This window comes from Malania oleifera, chromosome 12 (genome assembly GCF_029873635.1).
Source record: "Malania oleifera isolate guangnan ecotype guangnan chromosome 12, ASM2987363v1, whole genome shotgun sequence".
Lineage (NCBI taxonomy): Eukaryota > Viridiplantae > Streptophyta > Magnoliopsida > Santalales > Ximeniaceae > Malania > Malania oleifera.
The window spans coordinates 72,735,062-72,753,298 of record NC_080428.1 but is presented as its reverse complement, the minus strand read 5'-3'; the positions used below and the strand labels follow the sequence as shown (position 1 = coordinate 72,753,298).

The window sequence follows — 18,237 nt, the reverse complement described above, 5'->3', positions numbered from 1 at the left end:
AGGATTCATCGACGAACTTTCTACAGGACTCGTCGATGAGGAAATGCCGAGAGGGGTTCTAGGCAGTCTGAATTTCATCGACGAGGAGTGGGTTTTGTGGACGAAATTATTAAAGGACTCGTCGACGAGATGATGTGGCTCGTCGACGAATTCAGCCCTATAAATAGTGAAAAACTCAGATTTTTTATGGAAATTCAGCATAGAACCCTTTTTTTCTCTCCGAATTCCCTCTCTTTATTTCTTCGATTTTGAGCCGGATTTCCGCCGTTTCGAGGATCTGAAGCCACCACGACGCTCCTGAGAAAGTTCTCTGCAAGTCTGCTGGAGCGGATCGTCGGCGGGGCTGAGTTGGAAACCATCTCAAATCCAGGATAAGACTTTCTACTCAGTATTTGGTTATTTGATAGTTGTAGAAAGTGTTATACGTGTAGAAATACTAAACTTTAGTTTTGGGAAATGCTGTTTCGAGGGTGTTGAGTTAGGAACCCTACGGGTGCGGGACAGATTTTCTTAGGGGTTTTTTAGGAATCAGGTAAGGGGATAAACTAAACTAGTTCTTGTAAGAAAGTATATGTATATATAGCATTTGATTTTAGGAAAGTAAATATGCTTATATATATGATTTATATTTGAGAAAACATTGTTGAAAATGATGGTATGTTGAATATATGAAAAACCTGTTAGTGTGGCATGAGTAGAAATTGTTATGAAATACTATTTTCTGGGAATGTTTTAATGATACGGATTTTTATAATGGAAAACCGGTGTACTGGCCGAGATTTTTATATGTTTTTCCGGTGTACGGGCCGTGCTATGTGTATGATTTGCCAGCGTACGGGTTGAGCTATGGATATATTTTGCCGGCATACGGGCCATGCTATGGATGTGATTTGCCAACTTATGAGCTGAGCTATGTATATGATTTGCAGGCGTACGGGCTGAGCTATGGAAATGATTTGCCAGCGTATGGGCTGTGCTATGATTTGCCGGCGTACGGGCCGAGTTATGGAAATGATTTGCTAGCGTATGGGCTGTGCTATGATTTGCCAGCGTACGAGCCGAGCTATGGTAAAATGTGAAATACTGGCATATGGGCCGATGATTTTTCATAATATGCGTAAATATGCAAAATGATATGATTGATCTGATAATTAATGATATGAGATATCCATGTATCACAGTTTCAATATATGTTATATGATATCAAAACCTGATTGGCTTGGTCTAGGCTAGCACTTGCACAGTACCGTTGCTATGTGTCCATGGTCATCATGATCATGATATTTGCGTTAATGCCGCTGTACGGAGTGGAGTGAGATTGGATGGTCGATGTGGTTTTTAAGAAGTGTGTGAGCGCCCCTAGTGTACGGACCAAGTCTGGCAGACCTATTAGACTTACAGATTGTACTTTTGACTTGGTAGTAGTCGGCTAACCATTGTCAGGTTACGCCTTCGGGCCACACAACCCAGTCATGTGGGGGTAATACATGACAACAACCAGCTAACCTACTAGGAATGTTTTTGTATTATTATTATATGAGATGAAATATGTTTATGAAAATGCAGTATGTTCTGCCATGTTTTGATGATATATATGTTTTCCCCGATTTGACAAAACAGTTACTGAATATGTTCTGTATGGTATATGTATAACAAGGAATACTCATGTTGTCACACACTGGTATTAGTTTATTTTCCTTACTAAGAGGTGTCTCACCCCAAAATTTTATAAACTTTTCAAGAGCCCCAAATAGGAGAGCGGGAAAAGTCCCGTTGATCTAGTATTGTTTGTCTGCCCTTTTTGAAGGGTAAGTTTTAGTATGGACAGTTGGATTTTGTGGAAAATGTCCTTAGATTTTGTTTTTGGGATGTATATACTGAAATACAGTGGATATAGTGACTCTGGTATTTATGGTAATGTGATGGATGTTTTCGTATTTATAATATTGTGATTGTATGTTTCTTGCTGCTTAGGCTTCCGTTATGTGTTCTGATGTATCCCTGGTACCTACGGGTCCAGGTGGATTATGATCTACTGAGTTGAGGGTTGTGATTTTGTAATATATAAAAAAAAAACGTGAAAATTAAGCAGGTTGTCACAATGCTAGTACTTCCTCAACCAATATACATGAACATACTACTTGCTACATGTGCAAGAATAAAGGACATGTGATGTTTAATTGCCCACTCAAAAGAAAATATGTTAAAGTTCAAGGTGAATGGAAAGTAAACAATGGAACTATAAATAATTCAAAGAAAGTTAAGAAAATTTGGGTTCCAAAAACTAACACCATGAATCCTTCATTGTAGGTTTGCTTTAGGACAACACCATCAAGGAAAAAGTGGTACTTGGACAGTGGGTGTTCAAGACACATGATCGAAGATCGGACCAAGTTCACCACACTAAAACAAAAAATGGGGGATACGTGACCTTTGGTGACAATGTCAAAGGTAAAATTTTTGGCATTGGTAAAATAGGTAAAGAACCCTCTTTTACAATTGAAGATGTGTTGTTGGTAGATGGTTTAAAACATAATATTTTTAGTATTAGTCAATTAAGTGACAAAGATTTTGAAATAATTTTTAAGAAAGACAAATGTATTATTCAAAATCCTAAGAATGATGAAACCTTATTCACAGCTCATAGGGTAAATAATGTATACTGTATAAATCTTGATAACCTAGTTAATCAAAACGTGACTTGTTTGGTTGCCATAAATGAAACTAGTTGGCTTTGGCATAGGAAACTAGGACATGCAAGCATGGACCTATTATCTAAACTATCCAAGAAAAATTTAGTAAAAAGGTTACCAAATACAAAATTTATAAGAGATAAGATTTGTGATGCATGCCAAAAATGAAAACAAGTCAAAACAAGTTAAAAAAAAAAAGAAGTACATATCAACTGGTAAATCCTTAGAACTCTTGCACCTAGACTTATTTGGCACTACTAGAACACAAAGCTTACTAGGCAAACAATATGTCTTTGTGATTGTAGATGATTATTCAAGATATACTTGGGTATTGTTCTTAGCAAATAAAGACGAAACTTGTAACATGTTAATCATTCTATGCAAGAAACTACAAAATGAAAAAGGCTATGACGTAACTAACTTTAGGAGTAATCAAGGTAGAGAGTTCAAAAACAAAGATGTTGATAAATTTTGTGATGATCATGGTATAAACCATAACTTTTCAGCACCTAGGACTCCACAACAAAATTGAGTAAATGAAAGAAAAAATAGAACCCTTCAAGAGATGGCAAGAACCATGTTAAATGAAAATGATTTACCTAAGTACTTTGGGGCTGAAGCTGTAAATACAACTTGTTATGTTATAAATAGGGTATCTATTAGATCAAGTCTAGATAAAACACCTTATGAACTATGGAAAGGTAGAAGACCCTACATATCCTACTTCCATGTATTTGGATGCAAATGTTTTATTCTCAATAATAAAGATGATTTAGGTAAATTTGATACAAAATCTGATGAAGGAATCTTCTTAGGATATTCCACAAATAGTAAAACCTATAGGGTTTATAATAAAAGAACTCTTACTATCGTCGAATCCATACATATAACTTTTGATGAATCAAATCACTATGTCAAAGAAATTAAGAATGATGAAATAGAAAATATCTCACAAAAAGAAGAAAATCTTGAAATAAAAGAAGAAAACAATGATGAAACTTCAAATGAAAACTCCATAGAAAACCAAGAACTACCAAAAGAGAGGAAATATATTAAAAGTCATCCAAAAGATCAAATTCTTGGAGAACCATCAAAAGGAGTAACCGCTAGAGTATCATTGAAAAATATATGCAACCATTATGCATTTTTATCTCAAGATGAACCCAAGAATATTGAAGAAGACTTAAATGACGATTCTTGGATAATGGCTATGCAAGAAGAAGTAAATCAGTTTAAAAGAAGTCAAGTATGACAACTAGTACCTAAACGCAAAGAACATTCAATCATAGGAACCAAGTGGGTCTTTAAAAATAAGAAAGATGAAAACGAGGTAGTTGTTAGAAATAAAGCGAGGCTAGTAGCACAAGATTATAATCAAGAAGAAGGTATTGACTACGATAAAACCTTTGCCCCCGTAGTAAGAATGGAAACAATTAGAATGCTCCTAGCCTATGCAACCCATAAGGAATTCAAGCTATATCAAATGGATGTAAAAAGTGCGTTCTTAAATTGGTATATAAATGAAAAGGTTTATGTCAAACAATCGCCAGGTTTTGAAGATCTAGAACATCCCGATCATGTATATAGATTAACCAAAGCCTTATATGGATTAAAACAATCTCCTAGAGCTTGGTATGAGAGACTAAGTAAATTCTTACTCAAAAATAACTTTTCAAGAGGAATGGTAGACAACACTCTATTCATTAAGACTAAAAACCAAAAATGCTAATTGTTCAAATTTATTTGGATGATATCATATTCGGTGCTACAAATGAAGAACTTTGTAAAGACTTTTGTTGATTAAGGTGTAATCCCAAGAGGGGGGGGGGTGAATTGGATATTAAAAAATAATTCACTTAATTTTCTTTTACACACTTCTTATAAGTTTACCAACTACTTCTAGTTGCTCAATTATGTGTGAGTGTGGCAATCTTATCTATGCATGCAATATACTCAATTTAAATATAACACGGAAAATAAAGAGTAAAAGGAAGAGAGAAGACAAACGCGATTTTACGAGGTTCAGCCGACTTGGCCTACATCCTCGCCTTGAGCAACCACTCAAGGATTCACTAAAAACCTTGCTCCTTAAAGTAGGACGGAGCTTCCCTTACAAACCGCTGCTTACAAGAGGTACAACCCCCTCCTTATCCACTGCTCACAAAAGGTACAACTTCCTCCTCACACCCGGTTCACAACCCAAACCGTATTTACAATGAAATATGAAAATAACACTCAAAACAATGCTTCTAACAAAAGCTTGTGAGTACAATTCAATTTCCTAGTACATTAACATATGATATAACTTGAAGCTCAAGAATGTATGAAAAACGATACAATTGTTTGATGTATGATATGTGTCAACACACAAATTCGTATTTAATCAAAACTCCCAAGTGAAAATATATTTGAAATGCTTTGGAGTCTACTAGGGTTCTTGATTCACTTTGTAAAGATGCTCAAGTATATTTGAAGTGAGCTATTTAACAAAAATTTAACTTGAATACAACTCAATCAAAAATCACAAAGTTTTCCTTCAAGTTCCAATATTTTAATCAAAGTAGGTTTTTCAATAAGAAGCTCAATGAACAATATATATGAATATGTGTTTATGTACTTCTTGAATTTCAAATCAATCAACCAAGCTAACAAGTTTTTCTCAAAACATGATCTTCCCGAAAATCAGTTTTTATATGTGAATACACACTCAAGATCAAAACCTCTTTCTAATGATAAACACATAAAGAGATGAGAGGTTCTTGAAAAGTAATAACTTGACAGATCAAACCTTAATACTGGATCAAAGTTTAGTTGGATGAATGAATGCCCTTTTGATTTCAGTAGAGATTTTCCCAAACGAAGATGGAAGAAGATTAAAGTGCAGAAAATCGGCTCTAGGGTTCAAATCTTGCAATGAGAAGTATATCTTTCTTTTTGTGTCCCTTAGCTTATGTTCTAGGGTTTAGATATTCATAATATATATTATATTACCCTTAGAATTAATCTCAGCCGTTGGATCAATAAGATACTTCGCGTGTCTTTTTAATAAAGAGCTGATTTTTAGGCTTTCCCGCGAGTTCAGGCAACCGTACTCGACTTCAAGCTCCTGAAGTATCAACTTTAGGCGCCTGGGGTTCCAAGGTCAGGCGACCAAAGAGCCTCGGCCAGGTTCTGTCTTCTCCATTTAATTCTTCAGGTGACTGAACTTAATCTTCAGGCAACCGAAGAAATTCTTCAGGCTACTGAGGTTTGAGTTTAGGTGACCGAATTCCCCATTCTCCAAATTTTCATTTCCAACTAAAAAATATGCTTGGCTTCTTTTCTTGGGTCTTTCATAAAATATATTTTTCATGATTTAGAAAACATTTCAAGGTCCAGGAGAGTTTCCTAATGATGTACATGAAATGCATGAATCCTAAAACCATTCTAAGTTATAATGAGCCTCAAATTAAATCATGTGAAAATGTTTACACATGAGTTCTAAATACCCTTTCCCAAGATATTCTTGAACTTTGCCGCTTGCATCTTGATTCTCGTACTCTTTGAGTTACATGGATCTTGCTAAGATTTGTTAACTTTCCGTGCATGCTTAGTGTAAGTCCTGTTCACAAACTCAATGCACAGATCAAATATCAAGTGATTTTTCATTATCAAAATAAGATTGGACTCGTAGAGTCAACAACTTTACCACATGTATGCAAAAAGCATTTGAAATGAGTATGATGGGGGAGTTAAATTATTTCCTAGGGTTACAAATTTAACAAGCCAAAAATGAAACATTCATAAATCAAACTAAATATATTAAAGATATTCTTAAAAAGTTTGATATGGAACGAAGTAAACCTATAGGAACCCCTATGAGTACCTCAACAAGCCTTGATAGAGATGAAAAAAGAAAACAAGTAGACACAAAACATTATCGAGGAATGATAGGTAGTTTACTATATTTAACTGCTAGTAGACCCGATATCATGTTTAGTGTATGCATGTGTGCTAGGTTTCAATCAGCACCTACAAAATCACATCAAATAGCAGTTAAATGAATACTTAGGTACTTGCTAGGCACACTTAATCTAGGCTTGTGGTATCCAAAGGACACTGATTTTGAAATGATAAGCTATTCAGACGCTGATTATGCCGGATGTAAAATTAATAGAAAGAGTACAAGTGGCATATGTCACTTCTTAGGTCGATCCTTAGTATCTTGGTTCTCAAAGAAACAAAACTCCGTGGCTTATCAACCACCGAGACTGAATACATAGCGGTCGGGAGTTGTTGTACACAAATACTACATGAAACAATAATTAAAAGACTTCAACCTAGATTATCAAACAATACCAATTAAGTGTGATAACACAAGTGCGATAAACATATCCAAAAATCACATTTCATACTCAAGAACCAAGTATATTGACATAAGACATCATTTTTTAAGAGATTATGTTCAAAAAGAAGACATAACTCTCGAATTTATTTATATAAATGATCAATGGGTTGATATCTTCACTAAACCTCTTTCAGAAGATAGATTTATAAACATTAGAAGAGAGCTTGGCCTATTGCACGGCAAAGAAATTGAGTAAAAAGTCAAATTAAGAAAGATTGCATAGTCAGCCGACTGACTATAGGCCCAGCTGACTAACTAAACAAAGAAATAAAAAAAAGCATTGTAGTCAGCCGACTGGCCCAAGACCCAATCGACTAACTGAGCTGTGGTTTCTGAAATAGAGAGCAGTCAGCCGACTAACACTGAAGTTAGCCGACTGACTGACGGGAAAACCTTAACTTCGTTTATAAAAACATAAGTCATTCGAGTGGTCAACCAACTAACCTAGGGTTTCTACTCTTCCTTGCTTTCGTCCTCTTCCTTTCCTCAGCTCTTTCTCTTCCAAAAATCACTAAATCCCATCTTCCATTTTTGAAATCCATTACTACCACCTTCATTTTTCCATTGAGAAACTTCAAAATGCCGAGGATCAAATCAGTTGGAAGTCGTCACAACACATAGAAGATCTGGCCATTGAGCAATGCTTGTAGCCCCATATGCCAAGAGTTTCTATCGCAATCATCTAAGCATGACGGAACCACTCCTAGGTAAAGTTCTTGACACTTCCTTTTTCACATCTGATTTCCCGCATATTATTTCGTTATTCGAAGCCCTAGGATGAAAAAAAATTGTACTCTATCAAGCTAAGGGACACTTCCCGAACCTTGTCAAAATTCTCTATGCAAATCGTGTTAGAGAGGAACACGGGCTTTCGACCAATGTAATAGGAATATCTATCCCTCTCACTCCCGAATCCTTTGCCAAAATTTTTAAAATTACCAATGGTGATTTGGAATGTCCTACTTTTGGCACGTCTTGGATTCTCGAACAAGTCTTCACTCCGAAAGAATTTCTTCCTTTGATATTAGACCATGAGCCCGTTTCTTTTGAAAATCCTCCACTATATAAGCATTTGAATCTTCAGGCTCAAATTTTGCAAAAAATCATTACATATAATATCCTCCTTCAGGCTGGATCTCATGCATATATCTCTTATGTCGATTACTTCATCCTCTCGTGCTTGCTCCAGGGCAAGAAAATAGACCTTCCAAGTCTTATGCTCAACTGGATGCTATCACGTGTAGAGGTATAGCGAGTTACCCTTCCTTATGGAGGCATCCCAAATATGCTTTTTGAAAAACTTCAAATATCCTCATCCTCCGATCTCTTTGTAAAATGTACCCACTATGATATTTTCAATTCCATAACTCTTTAAATTAATGGGGTGTGAAAAGTATGATGATGGATGGATTCTTAAGGGTTGCGAAGGTCAAGTCTGTCCTCCTTCTCCTGTTACCGGTCCTCCTACATGGTTTAATCCATTTTACCAACAATTCACAAGCTTCAGCCAAAACATGCAAACAGGAATCCAATCCCTTCAAACCAACTTATCAACTCTTCAAGCTAATTATTCCTCCCTTGATGACAGTTTGGGTCGCCTCGAGAAACACTTAGCCAGTTCCTCTCATCCCACTGATCCTATGGATATTAGTTCCACTCCTGCTAGTAATGATGGAAGTGATGAAGAGGATTCAAAAATGGCAATGATGATGATGAGGAAGACACAGAAGAGGAGCATGGTTCTGAAGAAGGCGAAGATGCTGAATCAGGTGAAGAAGGAGGGACTGAAGCTGAAGAAGAACATCATTCTGATGATGAAAACTTATGTGTTTCTTAAAAATCTAACATTTGTAACTTTTTGATTGTCTTTTGGCATGTGGTTTGATAGAACACTTCGCTTGGTAGCTTTGCTTGTTTATTTACCCTTGTTTTTGATTGATGTCCAAAGGGGGAGAGGTTGTGAAAAGCAAAGATGGAAGTGTTAGATGGAAGTACTATGTATGGAATATTTATGATGGATATGTGTATGTTATATATATGTATGTATGGAATATGGAATATTTATGATATACTATGTATGGAATATTTATGAATATTTATGATGATGTGTGTATGGTATGGATCATGATGTATGGAATAATGTGTATGGAACATGGAGCATGTTGATATCTTTGACTTTGAGCATATTGCTATATATATTTGATGTCACATGTTAAGGAATGCATAAATTAAGGGGGAGTTTGTTTTATCCTCATCTTTGTTTCTCATTTGTCATCATAAAAAAAGGGGAGATTGTTGGCCTAACTAGGCTTTTTAATCTTGTTTTGATGATAACAAATGAAGATATTTTAACATGTGTTGTTGAGTGACTGTATTTCAGGAATATATAACTCAACACTCACATTTGTCAGGGATGCAAGTCTGAAATCAAAGACATATCAAGTGAATGCTTCATCGAGTATTTGAGCATTAAAAGACAAAAAGCTTAAAGACCAAGAAGGGACTTGAAGTTAAGAGGATCATCAAGAGATTTAAAGATTTAGTACTCAAATGCCATATTCAGAAAAGCTGTTTGTAAGTACTTCATATCAAATATAATTTAGAAATATGAAGCTCTTTAGGGGAAATACATGGAGTTAGAGACCTAATTTAAAACCCCGGAAAATATTTTATAAAAGACCAAAACAAAAGAGTAAAATTAAATTTGAAAATCAAAAATGAAAAATCAGAAAAAGGACTGGTCAGCTGATTGACCATAAATACTCTGGGTTCAATCAGCCGACTAATAAGAAAATCAATAGGCAAATTAACTGTCCAGCTGACTGACTCAATGAACTGAAAACACCCGGCCGATTGACAGTGTTCAGCCGATTGACCCATTTTGAATTGTGTCACACCAGCCGACTGACAATTTCCTAATTTTAATTTCTAGGAGACAGAAGGGTGTCAGCCGCGTGTCCAGCCAACTGACCCTATGAAAATACACTATCTAGTCACCTGGTCAGCCGACTGACTCCACGGGTTTTGATTTTTTGAACTCCAACGGGAAAATTTTAAAAATTGGTTTTTCAAATATGAACGTTATGGAAACTTGGTGGACACTCCAAGTCACTTGGGGAACAAGGAAACTAATCCTAAATTGCTTATAAATACTCATTTAATCCCAAGAATTCAATCACCTAAGCAATTACTCAGCACTTTTGCATTCAAAGCTTCAAACTCTTTCAAAGCTCTTTATTGCTCACACTCCATCTGGGAGAAAAGTTCTAAAATTGTTGCTGAATCATCAAACCACAGTTCTTATACTAAGCTTTCTTAATCAACGAACCTTTGGTGATCTCTATACTTGAGCTTGATACTTTCTTTATTATTATTTGATTGAAGTATAATATGTGCTCTAACTTTTACAACTCTACTCTGTTTTGAGAGTTTCTTTATACTCAAATTATAGTAGCCTTCTCACTGTATCATTGACGGTTCAAAGCTTGTTTGGATCATTGTACCAAGCGGGGATTGATCTCTTGGAGAGGTTTCTCTTTTTGAAAAAGAGGGAATATTGTAAAAGGCTTGCTTCGCCCGGAAAGGAGCATACTTAGTGAAATCCTTTGGTGGAATTGACCAAAGGTGAGGATGTAGATTGGGGATAAGTCGAACCTCATAAATCTCGGTGTTCTTCTCATCCCTACTCTTTTTATTTTCTGCACCATATATTCTTGTGTATGCTTAGTGCAGGTTGCAGGGCTTAAAATCCAAATTCAAAGAAGACTCTTGACTTTAGAAAGTATATTTCAATTAATCGTTTACGGAAACCCACAAGGGAGTACATTGGTTAATTTAGGGAAATCTTGATTAAGAGAAACACATTAAAATTTCATTCAAAGCAGGGTTTGCAAACAACTATAGGGCTGCTACTAAAAAGCATAAAAATTCTTGAATGATTAATTGATTTTCATACTTTGGTTGGTTGGATTCTGTTTTAATTTTTCAGTACTTTGTGGTGTGATTTGATTGTGATCATAAGCCAATTGATTTACTTTCTTGTCATTGCATTAAAACAAGTAAGAAGTTGAAAAGAGGTTAAATTTTTAAATAATCCAATTCACCCCCCTTTTAGGAAAGTTATTTTAATTTCAAACTGATTTAGAGAGAGAGAGAGAGAGAGAATAGATACAAAAAGAATTTCCCTTCAAAAATTCATTTTAGGCTATATATAAAAATTCTGTCCATGTGGCCTTATCGACGAGCCACGTCACCTCGTCGACGAGTTCATGAAGGCGGTTCATCGACGAAGACAATGTCCTCATCAACGAATTTCAGGCCCTAAAAAACAACCTCTCGGTAAATTCTTGTCGACGAGACACGCGTCCACGTCGATGAGCTCAAGCAAATGATTCGTCGACGAACTCTCCCTGTTCATCGACGAGGCCCTACTATATTCCCTTTTAAAATTCTTTCCCCTTCTCTTTTATTTATTATTTAATTCCAATAATTATCCGGGTTATTACATTCTCCCCTCCTTATAAAATTTCGTCATCGAAATTTACTATCTGTACCATATGTCACTCTCTAAAGAAAATTGGCTACTTATTTTATTACTTACCCTCACTTATGGCAGAGGAATACCATGGTTACATTCAAGGCTCTAGAAGACTACAAATGTACTCATAAAAGAAAATTCTCCCAAAACCAAAACATTACCTATCCTATAAACTAAAATACAACCATATATATATATATATATATATATCACTCTACACTAAACAAACTTTATATTTATCTAACAATACTGACTAATATTATAATTCATCAAATAAATGTGGGTACTTCTATCTAATTCCTTCCTCAAGTTCCCATGAAGCTTCTTCTATAGTATGGTTTTCTCCACATAACTTTCATTAGCTAAATTTCCTTGGTGCGCAATTCTTGTGTTTTTCGGTCTAAGATTTGTACTGGTGCTTCCTCATAGGCCAGTGAATCTCTAAACTCTATTTCTGCATAATTGATTATGTAGGATGAGTCTGGAACATATTTCCTCAGCATGGCTACATGAAATACGTCGTGTATTCTAGACAAAGCTGGTGGCAGAGTTAGTCTGTAGGCAACTGACCCAACTCTCTCTAGTATCTCAAAAGGGCCAATATATCTAGGGCTCAACTTGCCCTTCTTTCCAAATCTCATAACCCCTCTCAAAGGGGCTACCTTCAAGAATACCCAATCCCCCACATTAAATTCTAACTCTCGATGGTGAGTGTCTACGTAACTTTTCTGCCGACTCTGAGCTGTACTGATTCTTTCTCTAATTAGTCAGACTTTATCATACGCCTGCTGTACCATCTCTAGGCCTAAAACTCGCCTCTCGCCTACTTCATCCCAGAAAAGAGGAGAATGACACCTTCTACCATACAGTGCCTTGTAAGGTGCCACGCCGATGCTGACTTGATAGTTGTTATTGTAAGCAAACTCAACCAACGACATAAACTGGGTCCAACTACCCCAAAAATCTAGTACGCATGCACGAAGCATATCCTCTAATATCTAGATCGTCCTCTTAGTCCGACCGTCCGTATGAGGGTGAAAAGCAATGCTGAATGTGATCTGTGTTCCCATAGCCTCCTGAAAGCTTTTCCAAAATCATGAAATAAACCGAGGATCTCGATCTGAAACTATGGATACCGGTACACCATGGACATAAACTTTTTCCTGAACATATATTTCTGCCAATCTGTCCATGGAATAGTCGACTTTAATAGGAATGAAGTGAGCGGTCTTCATCAGACGATCAACGATCACCCAAATAGCATTTAACCCCTATTGCACTAATGGTAACCCAGTAACAAAATCCATGGAGACGTGATCCCATTTCCACTCTAGAATGAAGAGTGGCTACAACTGCCCCACGGGTCTCTGGTGGTCAACCTTTATTTGTTGGCACGTTAAACATTGCTTTACAAATTCAGCAATATCTTTCTTCATACTGCTCCACCAAAAGAATTCTCATAGATCTTGATACATTTTAGTACTATCTGGATGTATGGTGTATAGGGATCTGTGAGCCTCCTCAAATATAGTTCTCCTGATCTCGGCATCTGCAAGAACACATAATCTAGTACGGAACCGCAGGGCTCCGTCATCTGATATATTGAAATCCTTTTCCTATTCGTCTTGCACTTTCTCTTTCAACACCGTTAACTCTGGGTCCAAATTCTAGCCAGCTTTAATCTTTTCTTGCAACGTAGGCTGAATCACCAAGTTAGCAATGAATGACCAGTGATCATCCTCTATCAGCTCCATGCCTAATCTCTCAAAATCCATCAAAATAGGGTACTGAATCTCTACTCCTGATACTACTTCTCCCACTGACTTTTGGCTCAATGCATCAGCCACCACGTTTACTTTCCCTGGATGGTAGCCAATAATGCAGTCATAATCTTTAATAAGTTCCAGTCATCTTCTTTGCCTCATATTTATCTCGAGAGAAGAAATATTTTAAACTTTTGTGGTCTGTAACAATTTCACATTTCCCTTCATACATATAATGTCTCCAAATCTTGAGAGCGTACACCACTGCGGCCAGTTCCAAATCATGCATAGGATAGTTCTTCTCGTATTCTTTAAGTTGCCTAGAAGCGTATGCGATGACCCTGTCGTGCTGCATCAATATGCACCCAAGTCCCTTCAGGGATGCATCCCTATATATCACAAACCTTTCCTTTCCTGATGGAATAGCTAACACTGAGGCATTAACCAACCTTTGTTTTAATTCCTGAAAACTCTATTCACAGTCATCGGTCCATTCAAACCTCACATTTTTCCTCGTGAGTCGCGTCAGCAGACCTGATAATCTGGAGAAATGTCAAAAAAGCGTCGATAGTAGCCCGCCAAACCCAGAAAACTTCTAACCTCTTGGACATTCCCTGGTCTCACCCAACTCACCACTACCTCTATCTTACTTGGGTCAACTGATACACCCGCCTTAAAGATCACATGGCTGAGAAAAGAAACCTGCCTCAGCCAGAATTCACATTTCTTGAATTTTGCGTACAACTTTCTCTCTCTTAATGTCTACAACACCAGCCTTAAATGATGCTCGTGTTCCACAAAACTCCTCAAGTAGACCAATATATCATTAATGAATACAACAACAAACTGGTCCAAGTATTGATGGAACACCCGATTCATTAAATCCATAAATACTGTTGGCACGTTAGTTAACCCAAACGACATCCCTAGAAACTCGTAATGCCCATATCTAGTTCGAAATGTCGTCTTCAAAATGTCTTCTGGCCTAACTTTCACCTAATGGTAACCCGATCGAAGGTCATTTTTAGAATAGACTTGGGTCTCCTGGAGCTGATCAAACAAATTGTCAATCTTAGGAAGAGGATATTTATTCTTGACTGTCAGTTTATTTATTTCTCTGTAATCTATATACATCCTCATGGTCCCATCTTTCTTTTTCACGAATGGAACTGGTGCTCCTAGGGAGACACGTTGGGCCTAATAAATCCCTTATCCAGTAATTATTGCAATTGATCTTTCAGTTCCCTTAACTCAATTGGAGCCATTTGGTTAGGTGCTTTAGATACCGATGCTGACCTCGGTATAAGATCCACGGTAAATTCAACTTCATGGACTAGGGGTAAACCAGGTAATTATTCTAGAAAAACATCCGAAAATTCTCTGACCACAGGAATATCTACATGTTTTAGTTCTTCTTTTGGAAATTCTTTTATGTAGGCAACAAATCCCTATCAACCATCTTGAATCAGTTTCCTCACCTGAGTAGCTAACACAAGTTGTGGCGAAGCGCACACATGTGAACCAATAAATCTGTATTCTTGCTCACCAGGAAGTCTGAGAATTACTTCTTTCAAATGACAATCAATACTAGCATGATTAACTGCCAACCAATCCACACCCAAAATTACATCAAACACCTGCATGTCTAATATCACAAGATCAACTGGCAGTACTTTTCCTTGAAAGGTCACTGTAAAATCTTGGAATATCCTCCTACATCTCACCATTGATCTAGTAGGAGTAGCTATAGCCAACCCAACATCTAATAACCGTACCTCATACCCCGTCAATTTAGCATACCCCGATGAAATAAAAGAATGAGTGGCACCTGTGTCAAATAAAACAACAGCTTTATACGAAAAAGCGGTAAAGGTACCTGTAACCACATCTCCAGCTGCCTCGGTATCACCCAGCATCAACACATAGACCCTCGTCGGTGCGGTGTTCCTCTACTAGCCTCCACGGGGCGCCTGATAACCACCCCGAAATGGTTTGGGAGCTGGTCCTTGTGCTGGTAATCCTTGACACGACCAAGACCTGTGCCCGGGTCTCCCACAATGATAGCAGACGCCCTCTCCCATTCTACACTCACCTGGATGCCTCCGACCACATTTGGGACAAATAGGAATAGTTCGTCCACCCTGAGGACCACTGCGCCCCATCATCCGTGCCTGACTACCTCCATATTGGTCTCCCCTCCAAGGCCCCTGGCTAGAACTCGTTTGAAAATCCTGAGGCGTGGGTCTCTTCCTCTGACTTTGAGCTGTGACACCTCCCTGCATGCCATTCTCAATAACGGCAGCTCTGTCCACCACCTCCACGAACGTCTGAGCTTGAAAATCGATGACTTGCACATACAAATTCTGCCTTAGGCCTTCCTCAAATTTCCTTACTTTCTTATCCTCGTCTGGTGCCAAGTGTGAGGCAAAATGAGACAACTCAATAAATTGTGCTGCATACTGTGATACTATCATCTGCCCCTGAGCTAAATGCAGGAAATTCGTTGCCTTTGCACTTCGAATGATAGAAGGGAAATATCGCTCGAAGAACAGCTCCTTGAATCGACTCCACGTCACTGGAACAGGATTAGGCCTTTGTTCCTTAATCAATCGTGCTGATCTCCACCAGCATTTTGCCTCTCCTGTCAGTTTAAACGACGTAAACGACACCTTATGTTTGTCTGTATATGAAAGTACCACCAAAATCTCCTCAATATCCTGAACCCAATTTTCAGCCACAATTGGGTCAACTTTTTTAGCAAAAGATGGAGGCTTCATCCGCATAAACTGCTCGATCATGTAGCCACGCTCCCTCGTGCTCCTAGCCATCTCAGCCATTACCAGCTGGGTGATACTGTGCAACACTACCTCATCTCCCATACTGAAGGGTCCTACTCTATCATCTCTAGCATTCGTACCATTGCTCCCTAGATCTATCCTGAAAATACAAAGAACACTATTTAAGGATCCTATCTCCCGTATAGATCTAATTTATTTCATTCAACTAAAATCTCATATTCACTATTAACTATTCCCCCCCTGTTCCTAGCTAAAAATCTAATCCTGCAACCTAGACACGTGACTCGTCACTAGTTTATTATGGCTTTCCTGAAATCATCACCCCAAGAAAGACACAGAACCACCATGAAAATCCTGTATCCAGACCACAAAACAAAACCTCAAATCCTTTTCCTATATTCTGGTATTATTTCCCTTGCACTCTAGGGTCTACAGAACCTAGTAACCTAGGCTCTAATATTAAACTGTAACGACCTGCTTTTCCATGCCATACTTATTTATTTTCCTTAATATATATATATATATATATATATATATATATAACATATGGCAAATCTTTCTGTATTAATTACTGAAAACATCTCAGGCCCTAAGGGAGCACTAAGGAAACTCTGTTCACATTACATTCCTAAGCAGCGGTAAACATAAAACTGTAAACAATATTTACAATACCATAACTCTAAAAGTCCCAAAATATACATCACACAAATACCTAGAGACATCATCAAAACCCTGTGATCTGCCCAACAACCAACACCCAGGAAACACTCACCCTTCCAAAAAGGGCAGCGCGAGAACTTCTCTACCTGCGGGCCTGATTTGCTCACCTAGCTGGATCACCTGAAAAATGTTTAGTCACTGGGATGAGACGACACTCAGTAAGAAGAAATATGCTATTACTAGTGTGTGGCAACTGAGTTACACATTTAATTTACTGATATAATACTGAAACTGTAAAGCTGATAGTCTAGTATACTGTACAGATCACATTTATTATAGTTTAAAATACAACTGTATATTTGAGTTTTCTAGTTACACATAATTCTAATATTATAATAAAACTGCTGCTGCTCTGTATATCTGTATATATATATATATATATATTTAGAAACATTTGTGATAATACCTTGGGAATTGAATGTCATGATTTAACCCCTCATGATAGGGTTGTATAGCCCGTAGGCGGGACTTAACTCTAGTTGGCCTACCAAGCAAGTCAATCTGAATCTCTATCAATCAACAATCTGGCCCACTGCAATCTCTCCAGACATGCTACTACTCTACCTCATCAAACCGGCCACCTCAACCTAGCTTTCTAGGGAGACTGCAATCTCTTATGGCACGGTTTGACGGAATCCACACACTATCTGAGATATGTGGTTGCACTTTGATCTGAAATAGTAACGGTATCGTGCTCTGCTGTTTGAATCTAACTGAATATTTCCACTGGGTCTAATACTATTTAGTACTAATATATATTTAATTATCTTATTGTTTTTACCATGATATTGAAATAACCACAACATTTCAAAACTGATATGCATAATCTGTATACTTGGCTGAATAACTGAATAACTGAGTGTTATGGTTCTGTAGTTATGGCATTTGGAAAATACTATAAACTATATATCTGGAAAGTGTATCTGGATATCTTCTGCAAGTATACTGTAAAACATGATATTTGTAAAACTGTATTAATACTTTACTAAATTGTTATGAACTCATGCCATACAATTAAGCAATTAAATTCTCATGTTCTAAAATCTGTAACTTCTGCTGTAATAATAATAATGATATTTTGGGAAAAACTGAATAACAAGCTGATATATTTACACACACACACACATACATAATCTTTCGTTATACTTTCTAAAATTCCTAGCATAGCATATTTCCTTACCTATCTGACTAAGAGGCTGGCCTCCACTTAACACTCCACTCTCGCACCCCTGGTGCACCAACCTCAAAAACCTGCATTTATATACACATATTCTCCAATAAATCAATACACCCATAATTCCTAAAATTGCCTCTTCATAAATCTCTTAACCCATAATTT

General features: G+C 37.2%; 1 protein-coding gene across 1 annotated transcript; it reads right to left on the bottom strand.

Moving 5' to 3' along the window:
* Positions 1 to 15,332: 15,332 nt before the first annotated feature.
* LOC131144008 (uncharacterized) lies at positions 15,333 to 16,217 on the bottom strand. The gene has a single exon (XM_058092353.1). It carries the CDS (start codon positions 16,215 to 16,217, stop codon positions 15,333 to 15,335), a length of 885 nt encoding a protein of 294 aa, XP_057948336.1.
* Positions 16,218 to 18,237: the final 2,020 nt, after the last annotated feature.